The 15,700-nt window shown below is 37.8% G+C and overlaps 2 protein-coding genes across 2 annotated transcripts in view; one reads left to right on the top strand and one right to left on the bottom strand.

Moving 5' to 3' along the window:
- LOC125235259 (protein sprint) overlaps nucleotides 1-15,700 on the top strand; it is a 415,349-nt gene that overhangs the window by 301,803 nt on the left and 97,846 nt on the right.
- Nucleotides 11,973-13,991, bottom strand: LOC125235260 (solute carrier family 22 member 3-like). Its single transcript, XM_048141758.1, has 5 exons — nucleotides 13,891-13,991; nucleotides 13,376-13,527; nucleotides 12,645-13,250; nucleotides 12,386-12,564; nucleotides 11,973-12,286 (listed from the first exon to the last, which is right to left on the bottom strand). The coding sequence occupies exons 1-5, from the start codon at nucleotides 13,944-13,946 to the stop codon at nucleotides 12,122-12,124; spliced, it is 1,158 nt and encodes a 385-aa protein (XP_047997715.1). The 5' UTR covers nucleotides 13,947-13,991; the 3' UTR covers nucleotides 11,973-12,121.

Below are 15,700 nucleotides of genomic sequence, written 5' to 3'. Positions count from 1 at the left end.
GGTTTGAAGTAATTTTTCCCTAACTAATCTATTATCTAGTACCCGTCGCGTGGCGGGAGAAGCGAGAGGGGAAGAGTCAGCCCCGCGTGCGCCGGCCGAGCGCCGCGCGCGCTGCGATGAATTCGCGGAATCCATAAACCGCGCGCCTTCGGTAGCCGGTGCGCGTTTCCAATCCACCGCTATCGATACGTAGTAGTGATCCGACAATTTATGTTGTATAACTGCTGAGTTTATGAATGCCAATGGTGCTCTTACGTAGATATGGTCGAGACACGATTCAACTATATTTCCCATAAAAATTTCTTTGCGTGTTACTTTATTTATACACCTAGTAAAACCGTATTCGTATAGAATATTTTCATATGTTATTACTGTATTATCGAATGAATTTAGCAAGTTAATATTAATATCACCACATAGCACAGCTTTCGTATTTTGAGGTACGCTATCAAGTAAAGTACGGAGTTCAGTAAGAAATTGTGATAATTTATCTTGTCTATTTATTTTAGGTGGTCTGTATATTGCTAATAGATGTATAAGATCGCCTCGGTCGTTAAGTGTAGTGGAAACGCACTCCGCCGCGCGCATGTCGCCCGCGGCCTTGAGCGCCGGCGCGCCCGCGCGAGCCGCGAGCTCCGTCCGCGAGTACACCAGCACTCCCCCCGCGTCGCCCAGCTCGTAAATAACTATTAATATTATACCCCTTTATCTTATATAAATCTAATAAGGAATAATCTATGTTAGGTTCGGTGATTACAATTACATCGAGATCATTTAAATGACTACTTAATGAAACTAGTAATTCGTTAAAGTTTTTCTGTAAGGATCTTATGTTTAAGTGAAGGAGATTAAAATCTTTTTTATTCTTATGTGTTAAAAACCAATCTTCTAACTTAATAAATGAGGATTCGGTATTAATACTATTTGTTACTAAATCTAATGAAATTATGTTATTAATGCAAGCCATTTTAGATAATTATTAACTTACTTAATCCCATTCAAGTAAACTTAGTTCGGCACCTTAGTTAAATTAAATATGTCCGTTTCAGCACGTATCCATATTGTTTTATCACCTTCTGCTTTTTTTACAAGAACCTTCCCATTATACACCCAAATGAACTTGTAGATTCCGTTTAACTTCTGCTTTGCGTTCCACAGTAGTGTTCGCGACGTCTTTGTGAGGTCCTCGTTGATGTAGATCCTGGTCTGCCGAGCGACGCCATCACCGGCGGCACTCGGCAGACCAGGATCTACATCAACGAGGACCTCACAAAGACGTCGCGAACACTACTGTGGAACGCAAAGCAGAAGTTAAACGGAATCTACAAGTTCATTTGGGTGTATAATGGGAAGGTTCTTGTAAAAAAAGCAGAAGGTGATAAAACAATATGGATACGTGCTGAAACGGACATATTTAATTTAACTAAGGTGCCGAACTAAGTTTACTTGAATGGGATTAAGTAAGTTAATAATTATCTAAAATGGCTTGCATTAATAACATCTATTCTGATGCCGGCACAAAACGGCATGGCTCTTAATATTAGAAACCACAGTACCACCTCTTTCCTCTTGTAGATGTAGTAGAAGTCGACTGGTCAGTTTAGGGTTCAGTAGGCGAGACGCTCGTCTTGACGCTCTACATCTTTGTATTTTTTTATTAATTAGAAAAACTGAAAAATACGTGTTTAGTATTTTTGGACGATCTAACTGACGGACTAAACAGAATGCCATTTTTCTATGTAGTCGTCATCCCTTAAGGGCGATGGGCTAGCAATCTGTGATAATCTGTCACTGAAAAATCACAATTTCCGTTTCTTTCTACCCCTTAATTGCTAAGGGTAGGCTTAAAACTTGAGGACTTTCATGTCATCTGCCTACCTGTCTTGGGAATGCAGGGCATACAGGCGGGTATTTTTGTATCTAGGTATCTATGCTTAGTAGTTGAATCTATTTTTACAAGTTTTTATTTAACTTGCCTTGTTAGTATGTTAGTTTGGGTCAAAACGTAGAAGCTAAATTTGACCCACTTCCCGGTTTGTGATTGATCTGAAATTTTGCACACATATGTAAATCACGTGACAATGAAATATTATGGTATCATGGAGCTGATCTAATGATGGAGCAGAAAGGTGGTCTGGGTGGTCATAGGATCTATTATGAAACGTCGTATCCCCATCGAGTAAGTGGTTTTTAGAAACGCCTCGGAAAGCAGCAGATGGCTGTTGAAATAAAGGTACAGTCGGCGAAAAAACTTATTGTACATCTATTAGTGTTGATGTATCTCGACTCGACTACTGTTGAAACATCGAATTTTCCCTGCTTTTTAAATTTATTAAAGGTATTTCGTTCGCTTATTGTGCTGTGATATTGGATTTTCCGTATTTTATTAAATATTTCGCGTAGCAACTGGTTGTTGAAGCTTTGTCCTGTTTGATATTACTTTACATGAAGAACTACTTATATAGAAGATAGCTATATTATAAATAATACATTTGCACAATAAAAGTGTTTTATTTTAATCATGTTTAGAAGGCTTATTGTATGATTAAATTCCATTCTACAAAAACAGTATAAATCATAAGTGAAAACCGTGTTAGTTGAAATCAATATAATATAAATAATGCCTTTCTAATTTTCTCCAGATATGGTTCGATTGTGTTGTACCAGACCGTGACGGATCGCAATTTCCAAAACTATTTGGTAGCACGTGCAGACACGGCGTGTGACCATACTTCCTACTTTCCTTACTAATCATTTTTCATTTCCTATTACCACAACGGCAAAATAATCGTACTAAACTATCGCTACTTAGGCCGTTTCTCCTTTGCTAATGTCGCCTTTGATTTAGCTACGTCGCATAGCCTCGATGATTGTTCCTACATATTTTTTACTTTCTTTACCTATTTTACGAACCGCGTGTTCGACTGATTTGTCGACCGCAAGATTTTGTGGTACATAGAAAACCCAGAGTAAACGAAAACCCTTACTGGCCACGGTCACTGTGCGAAAACGAAAATCTTTGGGTTGGGTCTTTTGTCTACCGAGGGAAAGATAATCAAGGCATATTTACAAAAGTACACCTACCTGTACCATTTAATATGTATAGAATAAGTGATTGCTAGTAATTACCTTATCGTACTTTTTTTATTAAATTTAAGTTTTATGAACATCAGTGACATCAGTCTTGTGTCTGACAACCTTCAACAGTTTCATAGTACTTTGTGGATAATGTTGTTGATTTTACATATAATAATTAATAACACCTACTGTAACAGTTGTTGTAATACCCCTTGTACAGTTGTTTGCTATCCCTTAGATAAAAAATTAAATTAAAAATAAAAGTACTGGAGGCCCCTGGAAGACCTGATAAATCTAATTTTTTGGTTATTTCTATGTATCTGTATGTCACATGACTTAAGACCCGAAAACCCTGAGCAAAGCTTAGCCGACACGTGTTTGAACTTTCTGAGAATTCAAATTATCATTATTATATGAGGATAGCAGCGTAACCGTGCACCAATGTGCACCGCTTTACGGTCCAAGTCACATGTCGCATTGTTGCCACGGAAACGGCAACAAAGACGACAGCTTCGTGGTTGTCATGGTTGGGTGATAACGGGGGTGCAAGCAATAGGGCGCGAGACTAAGGCCTGATTTAGACGGCGTGCGAACTCGCACGCGATTTTAGTTACATTGCGGGCTGTTGAGGTTACATACAATTTTGCACAACTATCAAATACCGCAATGTAATAAAACTCTTATGCGAGTTCTCGTACCGTCTAAATGGGCCCTAATAGACGGACGCGGCTCACAGCCGCGACTTACCTCTATAGGTATATAAGATAATTATTAAACACTGAATTGTGAACACTATTGGAGGTGGACGTGACCTTGTGCTGACCTAGAGCGTTCGGACACCCGACAGATATCTGGCGCGCTGGATGTTTTTGTCAGCTGCAAGCCACGAGGGCCATTTTTGAATTTCGCATACGGGATTTTGTCACTAAAATACCGGTTGAAAACGGTGACTTGCTTATTATTTTCAGTGACAATTTTCTGAATTCGAACTCGTGAGACTCAAAAATCGGCCCTCACGTCCCAAAGACTTATCAGTCGAGAGCACACTTATCAGTCGTCCGTCAGCTGCGTTCGATAATTTTATTGGTTCTCAGATTTATTTATTTATTTATTTATTTAAACTTTATTGCACAGTAAAAAATAATGTACAAAAGGCGAACTTAATACCAAAAGGCATTCTCTACCAGCTAACCTTAGATTATCTCTGTGATCTATGTTGCGACCAGATACTGTCGCGGCAATCCCTGTTGTTAATGTTAGCCCTGCTGGTGTGGATGATTTCGAACACATTGTCATCGCGACAAACTTAAAAGACAGTCTTGTGTCATATGACATATCTTCTCATTAAATTGCAATACATTACAGACGGACGAAGTGAATGAGGTTCATTGAGATCATTGTCATTAATGTATTTTTATCCTTTTGAATGCCACACTAGTCGTTTCATTAATTTGATATCGAGCTATGTAAGCATACGACCCAGCTACACAGTTACTACTTATGTTTTTGGTCACCATTACACTTCTTCTTTCACTTATTCCACAGCTGGAATGTTCGCGGGAGAATAGTTATTCCTCTTAAACTATTACGAGTATGTCCCAGGATAGTACGGTGATAGAAAGTGGCCGCTAGAATCATGTGAAACGATTCTTTTTAACCCCCGACGCAAAAACGACGGGGTGTTATAAGTTTGACGTGTCTGTCTGTCTGTGTGTGTGTCTGTTTGTGGCATCGTAGCTCCTGAACGGATGAACCGTGTTGATTCAGTTTTTTTTTTTGCTTGAAAGCTGAATTAGTAGGGTGTGTTCTTAGCCATGTTTCATGATCAGTCCACTATGTCGGGGTTTTTTTCAACATTTTAATTTTGTGGTTATTAGACTTAGTCCAATGTCGCTTTATGGGTTTGGGATCTTCGACTATTCGTACAGAGCGCCTTTGGACTGAGCTCCAAGCACGTCAAGGCTGTCAAAGGGTTAGTTAAATAATTAATTTCTTTTCTCTAAAAGCTAGTTTTTAATACTCTTTTAGTCTTGTGGTCAACCACAAGGTACCTTAGGGGTTATCCCCTAACCGACATGTAAGGAAAGCCATAGAGTTCCGAACTGTCATGGTCGGCTGCCCAGGGTGCCACCTGGACGCAACGGCCACGCACATGACATCCTGGCATGCGCCCCATATTGTTCCTGTCAAACTTCCGTAACGCTACCATTAAACGGGCTTAATCGCCTGTTTTATGGTTTTTATTGGTAAACTTTATTGATGTACCGTGGTGGCCTTTAGTGCTGGCTTTGGTGTTTATAGCTAGTTTTTGTTCTTATTTTAAGAAATTTTAAGTAATCAGTTAAAGTTATATTCGATTCAAATTCTATGAACGTGTCTTCAAATGACAACAAAGAAATTCGTTTTTGGCTTGCACCAACCACTTAACTCAGGGTAAGTGGACTATCAACTGTCAAATTCCATATAAAATGGTGGGTTAACTCCATTTTCGTTGGTGCAAGTGGCCCTAATAATATTTGCAATTCGTATACCGCCCTTATTCACAAAATCTGCATAGATGACATACCTATTTCTAAGATTTTTTGTATTATCCATCTTGTCAGTTTGATGCGTAATATCAGAATAAATAAATAAATATTATAGGACATTCTTACACAGATTGACTGAGGCCCCCACGGTAAGCTCAAGAAGGCTTGTGTTGTGGATACTCAGACAACAATATATATTATATATACTTATATACATAGAAAACATCCATGACTCAGGAACAAATATCTGTGCTCATCACACAAATAAATGCCCATACCGGGATTCGAACCCGGTACCGCGGCGTAGCAGGCAGGGTCACTACCGACTGCGCCAGACCGGTCGTCAGAATAGTGCAGCATTTATCGACGCGTAAAAAGTTCAAAAAGTCCCTAAAACAAAACCGCAGCGATGTTTATCCATTCGTAATCGCGAATCGCCCGCACCCGCGCTAAGGTCGCATTCGCAACGCGTACTTATTTTAAACGCATCAGTACATCGCTAGACATTGCGTGTGTTCCCGCGAGTCGCACGCTCTCATCTTTACGATCATTCGATATTTAACTACAGTTTTACATCTAATAATAGCACGTAACACAACATGCTAAAGTCGTATACGTGTGCATTGTGCAAGTTTATGTTTGTTAATCTGTGCGTTTAATTAGTCGACAGTGACGGATAGAAGCGTGCCGTGCGAAATTCCTTTGGCGTCTAAACTGATATCGTTCAGTTGCGTTTCGCAGCTTCGCGGAGAAGCAATGTTTGTCCTTAAAAGTTTGTGTTGTTAAGTCGGAACATAGTGGATGTGTACTTGGTGTGTTGGTTTTGACGAGAGTGTGTTAATTTTGTGTTTGAGTTCGTTGATACCGTGGTAAGTAGGTCATTGCGTTTGTCGGTTAATGTGGTTTAGTTTTATGAGTGGTTTTACGACTTGTTCATTTTATATCGATGAAAACTTTGATTATTTGAAAATGGCGTTGGATTAGGTCTACCCCGTCTAGCCTTTAGAAAAAAGAAAGTGAATTTCATGAAAATCTGAAGACTTTTACCATCAGTAACTCTAACTAAAAAAAACATGTCTTGGATAGTAGCGTTTTTTTTAATACATCACGGTGGCAAACAACCGTATGGTTCGCCTGAGGGTATTAAGCAGTCACCGTAGCCTATGGGTGCTTTTAACTCTGGAGCAGGCACCTTGCCTACTTGTAGACCCTTGGGGAAACGTTAACCTTGGATAGTAAATTTTATAGAAACAGGAACATAGACTAACGCCATATAACCCAAACATATGTGACAGGCTTTGTCAACCTATTAAGAGGTCTTCAATACCCGCATGCATGAAACTTTTGCAATTACCTAAAATACTTGTAATCACCTGTTCAATAAACATTAATAGTACTCGTAATATTAATATGAATTTATTAATAACATGAACCATACACTGTCGTGGAATTACGCGTCGCCACGAGGTCGTTAGCGCCGTCTGGCGATGGTCTCGTCAGTCTAGGTGTCCGTACAAATTGCCTGGACGTGCCTCTCATGATGGATGTTCCAGCCGCTTGAGTTTTTGACGTATTAGAACATGTAGTCGATAGTGTCAACTTCAGGGAAAATGTATGTTATTTTTGTTTGTATTAACTAAAAAGTTACCGTTTGGGGGCGCAGTTCACTTTATTATAATAATCGTCATTTTCTATGACCTTTATGCTATCTAGTAAATTAGAGGTAAAAACTAGTAGAGATTCAGCGTTGCTTTGGAAATTCTAACGCACGTATTCATAATACAAACTTACAGGAAAAAATTAGTTAATTAATATCTTTTCAAACATTAGTACAACTATTAGTAGCTACTAATTCAGGTTGGTATAGATAACGACATAAGTCTGTAAAACGTTTCTTTCTTCACGAAAGTAGTTGAGGTCGACTCTTTGTAGTCTTCTTTATGCTTCTGTTTTCAGTCCCTCAACTAAATGTCACAGGTACCTCTTTTATTTATTAAAATTGTATTTTGCATAGGTCGTTAGTGCCGTCTGGCTATATGGTCTCATCACACTGATGTTCGTACTTATTGCCTAGATGTGCCTCATGATGGATAGAAGTGTTAGAAGTCTGCAGGGCAATCATGGCCGCGCGATAAATGATAAAACATCGGGCCGTCCCACATCGCACTTACAAATAGTGCGATAGGGACGGCCTGATGTTTTATCATTTATCGTGCGACCATAATTGCCTACCAGCCGGCGTATCATACTTTTATCACTTATCTGTGTGGATAAGACACCTGTCACTCTCACACTGACATACTTGCCAGAACGTGACGGATGCTTTATCCACGCAGATAAGTGATAAAATTGGAAGCATGATACGCCGGCTGGACGAAGAAATTGCTTTGGAAATTCTAACAGCCTTATTTCGAAAAATTTACGGACCTGATTTATATGACAGATAAAGACAAAATCTGTTAGGTAATTAGAGTTGTGCCGTTCTCGAGAACGTTCTCATTTTACTATGGAGAATTAAAACCGAAATAAATTACACATATGAAAGAAAAAGTGACCAAGGCCTCCAGTGCCTGAGGCTGGAATCGAACCAGCGTACCCTGCAATCGCGGCAGATGCCTATTTCCGCTCGGCCACCCAGGTCACAGCTGCTGAGGTCGAAATTATCTCTCATATGAGTAATCTATACAAGGACTCGTAGCGCCATCTGACCATCCCTAGGGTAGAACGGTATGGTTCTTGCCCCCCAAATATTTTCAATAGAATATAATTTGACTTGTGTTAATTAGGACTATGGAGAATATTCTCTTGAGAGCATTGAACTACTATGTACTACGTACTAGAAATGACAACTCGAACATATTCTGTGCGCCGACCGGCAGCGGCGGCAGCGCGAGGCGCATGCGCGTGAAGCGAACCGTGTCATAGAGTAAGACTTGACCACCTAGACGCGACACTTTTAGTGTAGACCTTTGTTTTATACTTTGTGTGAAATACTAAGTAGTTTACTTTTAGCACTATTATACATTGTGTTATATTTAATTTCTACTCAGTGAAATAAAAATAAGTAATTGTTTTTTTCATAAATTTTAATTTCCTTTGAATAAAATTAGTTTTGTAAGTTTCTGTCGCTCAAAATAATAATCGCGCCATTCACCTTGTTTTACTTCCCTTAAACACCGGTTGCTTTAAATACTATTTCAGTTTTGGTGTCACTATTTTTCGTCAATAATGAGAATTATAATTCAGAAATAATTCAAAATCATGCTTATTGTATAATATTATCGACTAAAATTCGTATTATAACCGTGTAATATTTTTAAAAACTATAAATTGAAATAAATACTTTTATATTATATATTGAAAACAGAATATGACCACAATTATTATACCTTATTACCTACATGTCATGTCATGTCTGCGCGATTCGTCTATGATTCCAGTTGTCAAAATGGCGGCCATAGCATCGCGTTCCGTCCCTTCATTATAATAATTACTTAAATTAAGTTAGATCAAAATAGCTTGTCTACTAACCGATGAAATGTGACACCGTCACTTTTATTAGATTTTCTCGTATGGCTTGAACAGTATCTTATAGCACAGGAAGGCATTTTTTTCATTTTATTTGTGTGCAGTCAGAGACAACCTCCTCCCACCACGCGCAGAGACTGACTGAGGCAACATAAGTCCACTGGACTTATGTTCGTGGCGCAAACTTTTTGTTCGCCGTGTCCTCTCTAGTACATTATACCTCAATGCTTGAGAGAACATTTCCCATACAAACGGGAGAACATTCTCGGGAATGGCACAACTCTATAGGTAATTCAGGCTTTTGCATAACGCTATTTACTTATGTCTAAAACGAACGTTTTTGTCTTTAAGTTGAAATCTAAATCTATATATGAGCACTACTTCGTTAGATTGCTCTCCTCTCTCACTGTGGTTCTGTTTTCAGCCTTTTAAAATATAAATGTCAATGTTTCATAAGTAGGTACCACAAGCAATTATTGATACTAAAAAATTTGCTCCCTGTTGACGATTCAGGGATCCCTAACCCATACTGAACTTCAACATTTCTATTGTGAAATAAAATATGAATTAATCAAAGTAACTCAAACCCCGTTTACCGCTAAATAGTATATTTAAACTTACAAGACATTGTCATTTGATTTATTGAGATTGAATTCAAATTTAATCTCCATTGTTTACTTAGAACGTTCTCGGATTCCGAAAACGTTCAAAATTTTCCGGCCAATATATCATCCTTTGCAATATTCTGGAGAAATCGCCTAGAGGCTCGTTTAACATAAATATTTGCAATTAAAATTAAGGTGGAGCACCCTATCCTTGCTATTATTCAAATTGCGCGCCACGGGAGACCGCAGAAAGTTTCAAATTAATTAAGAGGGTCATAAGACGGGACGTTAAGGAGGCGCAATGGTAACCCCTTGGTTTGGTCGCAGTTGATGTATTTGCAGTACTTTGACGTGGTGAAAGCGGTTTTCTTTGGGTATGCGCCCACAGGCGACTTTGTCGCCGCAATGTTTTTGTCTCTTGAATGTGTTTCTATGAAAAGTTGTGTCGCTATGTGGGCGCACTCTCATACTAGCCCATAGTCCGATGGTGTGAGATACTTACAAAAAAGTTGCGGCGACATATCCTTAGTTGATAAAAGAAACTTAGGATTTATTGGTTTCTATGAAGACGTTCAAAACGTCACAATATATACGCGGAATCTGCTAATTGGTTTACGTGATTGACTTTTCCGCGTGCGTTTATACTTACTTTCTACAGTTAATGTACCTACCTAATAAATATTGTTTCTCTTTTTGTTCGTCCATATCGCATACAAGTACGTGCTTTCGATAATTGTACTGGTTGAACAAATGTGATTTTTGAAAAACACATTAAATTTACAGGCCTAGTTAAATAACAAATAATTTAATAATTTGAATATACCTGCGCGAGTCTTTTTAAAATCACCGAATACTTGACATGCTGGATCACGCGTACCTTTCGGGAGTTTTAAACCTTAAGTTCGTTTAAAACCTTAATAGGCATAAGAAGTCTGTATCCCATCCTATTTGAAACTTTATCCACTTTAGACAGCTTTAAAAAATGACTAAACTTTGACATCCTCATGCCCAATTCAGGGTCGAAAGTTCAAATACTGGTAATTCAAAATCTATTCTGTGACTACTGAGTAAGAGACCCATAACTTGGTCCGTATTCCTAATGGGCTGAGGGCTATTACGAGCCCTCTTTCGTCACCTCTGGCTTTGGACCCTCGCCAATATCTCATATTTGCTATCTGCTGTATACATTATTGTCGCTTGTTGTGGGGATCTGGTTAAATCGCATTGCAGATAAATTCGTGTTAACTTAAATTTAAGTACTTTAACGAAATCCACCCTATATGAGATGACAATTGTAATTTAAATCATTTCTCCTATTCCGAAAGTATCTTTTTACTAACGGAATGTATGTATCATATTGAATTGGCTTGTCACATTGTTGTTTGATCATTTTGAGTCCTAAGCGCAATTGAATAGGTAAAATTTCTTAATTAAGTAAAATCTTAGGTAAAATTCTTATCATTACTGTGATAAATACATAGATATAACAACTGTATCGAGAGGATGTCGCCAAATTTCTATATTTTTTTTGTTAATTCTCGTAAGTTTTCATGAAACATTTCGTAATTCGTTCTAAATCTTATTTTTCTTCTCCACTTACGCGCATTTGTCTCTCAAGTATAACGTTCGTAATCCCATTTTAAAAATGCACGTCTAATATATGAAAACGATATAAATTGTCAACACCTCGGAAAATTGAATATCCCTTTAAAATTCACATGGAAGTTGTCTGAATGGGGTGACATGCAACAAATGTGTCCCGAGGAAGGAGTCCTTTGTGCGAAACTGACGTCGACTGCAATTTATTTTTAAGACTTAATTCTCTGCTGGTGTAGCCAATGCCAATAACTTTGACAAAAGACTTGGGGTTTGAAGAATGAATTCTAGAAATGTGTATGTAAAGAACTCATTTGGACTTCCCTATCTTCAACTTTTTCAGCTACAATATGATTACAATACCACACATATTCAAAGATAAGTTCCAATATAGAGGTTAAACTTTCGTGAGACATTATTTCAAGTATTACATAATAAGGATATACTCACGTTAATATATATATCGCGATTGGCACGCCGTCTAGCCGCTTATTTCTCACATATTCTGTTTGTTACTACTAAACTATGGAGATCTTAAAGTTGTACATATTTTATAAAAACATCCTTCATAACGTAATTTATTGAAATTGAAAATACATTAAATATTGCATTTGGATTGTTCATTGATAGTTGCAGTACGTATATTTACATCACGCTTTACAAGTCCGGCACATATTTTACATTTGAGAAAACGTTATTGCACCATAATTACCGTAAGTACTATTTTAGAAAAATCTGTCCAATTTTTTTATAAATGCTGATATCGTAACCGTGCACAAAATTATATTATGTCCGAGTTTCCGTCAAGATCTTAGCCTCCATTTTCTCGGCTTGGCAGACCGTGTCCGGCAAACTTCGGTCCGCAGTGTCCGGCACAAGCAACGTGGCTAGTCCCGCGATCAGAGACACCACACCGAACAATAGGGTTGGCAGACCTGACCAATACGCCATCTATAAAACGTAAAAAAAATCATAGTGTCACATAGAAGCATTCGGCTTGCCCTTTTACAGGTTATTTTACCTAATGTTTCTTTCCTTCGGAATACTTACCAATAATGGCGTCTGTGGTGCTAATATAGAGCCAATCCTTCCGACAGCCGAGCACAATGCATGCATCGAGTTTATTGACTGAGTAGGAAACAGTTCAGATGTGAACAAGTAGATAATGCAAAAATTGGCACAGGATAAAAGTAAGCCAACCATGTAGTTCGTTATCTGGAGCCAGAGATCTGAAAATATAAATTGGTATCATCCGTGCGACTTCAGAAACTGACATTCGAAATTAAAACATTATGAATTATGAGCTCACTTTTCGGTAAGAATGGTTGTCCAGTACAAAGTACTGCGCAGGCCACGAAGCAGAATATTAAAGGGCCTTTTCTATGATATTTGGCAATTATGTAGGCTGAAAACAAAATGCCCAGACTTTTTATGGCAGCTGAGAGTCCAAAATTCAAATACTTGTTGCCTCCTAGTAACGTAGAATTAACAATTAATCCAAAATTTACAAAAGTGGCAGAAGACCACCATATGGCACAAACAAAAAATCGCTTCAGCAAAGATCTGGATTTAAACGTGGCTTTTATAACTGAAGCGAAACTTGGTCCTTTGTTGACTTCATAGGAGATATTGTTTAAATTGTCTTCTATTTCCATATTATTTATCTTCGCTGCTTTTTTAATTATCTTGACAGCTTCCTCCTTCCTTCCATTGGTCAGTAGCCATCTTGGGCTCTCATCCAGCAAGTATATGAAAGATATAGCAAGTAGTCCAGGCGCGTATATGACCCTCAGCAACGTTCGCCAGTAGGGTATCATCCAAGCTACTAATGCTAGTATAATTCCTCCTATACCAAGACCCGTCATAAATGTCGTGGAAAATGTTACCCGCGACTTTGTTGCTACCATTTCTATAGCTGTAACAATTTAAGAAACCATTAATTCCGTTTTTACTTCAATGCGTTAAACTGTGTTGCCTACTTTGACTGTTAAAATTTTAATAGGTTTTTAAGTTTTGTAGTATGCATGAAATATTTCTTACCTAGCATATATACCGGAGACATAGGGTCACCGACTGCGGCCTCTATAAACTCAAGGGCCACGTACAGCCAATATGACGTGACGAAACTCTTCATGCACCCTAGCGTCCCGCCAGCTACACCTGTAATGATAGCCATGGTTTTCCTGCCGAACCTGAAATGCGATCGTTGAGAATTTACGTCATTCATTGTATCAGATTTCTACATTTTAAAGGACTTATGTAACATTAGGTACTGTCTACTAGATTTGTGTTATGATTTATGAAAACTAAAACTATATCTCTCTCTCGCTCTCTCTCTCTCTCTCTCTCTCTCTTCCAAGCTATGAATCCCACATGGTGGTGGGGTCAGCTTTCCGTGTCATTTGCTTCCACTTCGCCCTATCCTTGACGTCGTCTTCGGATACTTTGCACTTAGTCATCCATGTCTTTAAGCATTGAATGAAAATTACGACTAGTATTACACATTTTCTATATGGTAAATACATATGTATACCTGTCAGACGTATGTTGTATACCTGTCAGACGATGGTCCAATAGTGAGCAGCCCAAACATGTATCCTGTGTTGTGCATGCTTCCCACTGAAGTTCTCTTCCAATCTTAGCATGCCAACTGGAACTAATAAAAAATCAATATTATAATGTATTCCTGTGACATTTATTTTGTGCAATGTACTATCAGATGTCGTTTATGCTTTCAAATAATCTATCAGTGTCCACTGATTGACTAGCACGTCATCTATGTATTAGCAAAGTAATCTTCTAATTAATGACTAGACTTGATTTTGTGCTTATTTATTTAGTATTACTTACTTCAGCTACAAAACTGTCAGGATTATCGTACACCCATTCCGGACACGCTTCAGGATTTATGCACCATTCTACTGTTGAATTTGGTATATAACTAATATTTAAGCTTTCACTAATGTTTGTTTGCTCCTTACACCTGAGAAGGAAAAAACAATTAATGCGATAATCATTCGACAACACTTTAAATCGTCTTTTATTTTTAAGTATAAATTTAAATGCAAAAAAGGAAGTAAAAATTGTTCTACTTATTGCACTATGTCAATACCTTCAATTTGTATAAGTAACATGTGAATAAACATACCTGTATCCCACTTTCTCAGCCACAATGACATGATTACAATACCATACAAATTCAAACATAAGCGCTACAGTCAGAGATATTAATGCCACGCCATGATAACGATCGTACACTTTGAACTTGACCAAAATATCGTCCAAATCTAAATTTCCTAATAAAGGATTCGCCATAGCAATTTCATTAAAATCTCACTTCACTTCCTCACGTCTACCTGTTCGCAGTGATGGAAGGAAACGATGACTTGGTTATGAAGATGGTTTATTACTTGAACGGAGAACGGAAGACACTGATACAATTTAGGATGTTAATAGTAGTAGGATCGAAACAAGAATGAATTCCCAACGCACCAGAACATTCATCTGACTTTTTATTCAAACATTTAAATTATGTTCTAAGTGCGTTTATGTGGTTAGCTAACATTTTCTTTGGTTTACAAAGCATGCTGATTTTTCCAACACTGGCCCTTAAACCAAAAACAGTCTTGTTTCAACACACAAACAAATTCATAACTAAAGAAGTGACCTACACTTCAGAGTAACAATAAATCAATTAACAAAAACATATGCACTGAACTTTCGCTACAATGCATCAACCAAGTTCAGTTATTCACATTATGAATTGTAATTATATTGATATGCAATCATTTAAATATCATGTAATCACTATCATGTATAAGCAAACTAACAAATAACCATGATGGTAATTACATTAAGAACACATTCTTAACTATCAAATAAATACAGAGTTTTAACGCATTTACATACATGAAAGTAACATGAGCTGTCTCACAAACTTATAATGTTTAACTTTACACAACGCCTTTGTCAGTATATCTGCCAACATATCATTTGTATTAAGATACTCAATAGTAATCGTATTACTATTCACAAGTTGTCGAATAAAGTGGTGGCGAATATCTATATGCTTACTCCTAGCATGATGTAAGGAGTTCCTACACAATTTCTGCGCTGACTGATTGTCATTGAAAATTGTCGGCACAATTTCTTCGTTAATAATTTCTTTTAGAAATGTACGAATAAACAAACCCTCTTTACAGGAGTTCGACAAAGAATAGTATTCGGCTTCGGTTGAGCTAAGGCTAACTGTTTTTTGTTTACAACTTGCCCAAGTAACAATTGACTCACCTACTTTGAAGACATATCCCGTGTACGACCGCCTGTCCACGGTGTCTCCACCCCAGTCTGCATCTGCGAATCCAG

The sequence above is a fragment of the Leguminivora glycinivorella genome, chromosome 17 (assembly GCF_023078275.1).
Source record: "Leguminivora glycinivorella isolate SPB_JAAS2020 chromosome 17, LegGlyc_1.1, whole genome shotgun sequence".
In the NCBI taxonomy this organism is placed as follows: domain Eukaryota; kingdom Metazoa; phylum Arthropoda; class Insecta; order Lepidoptera; family Tortricidae; genus Leguminivora; species Leguminivora glycinivorella.
The sequence above is the reverse complement of the archived record's forward strand: the minus strand, read 5'-3'. Positions and strand labels throughout refer to the sequence as shown.

Coding starts and splice junctions, on each gene's coding strand:
- LOC125235260 (XM_048141758.1), bottom strand. CDS start 13,946: ATGCACAACACAGGATACATGTTTGGGCTGCTCACTATTGGACCATCG. Junction 13,251..13,375: donor GTCTCCGGTATATATGCTAG/GTAAGAAATATT, acceptor AAATTGTTACAG/CTATAGAAATGGTAGCAACA. Junction 12,565..12,644: donor ACAACCATTCTTACCGAAAA/GTGAGCTCATAA, acceptor TTATATTTTCAG/ATCTCTGGCTCCAGATAACG.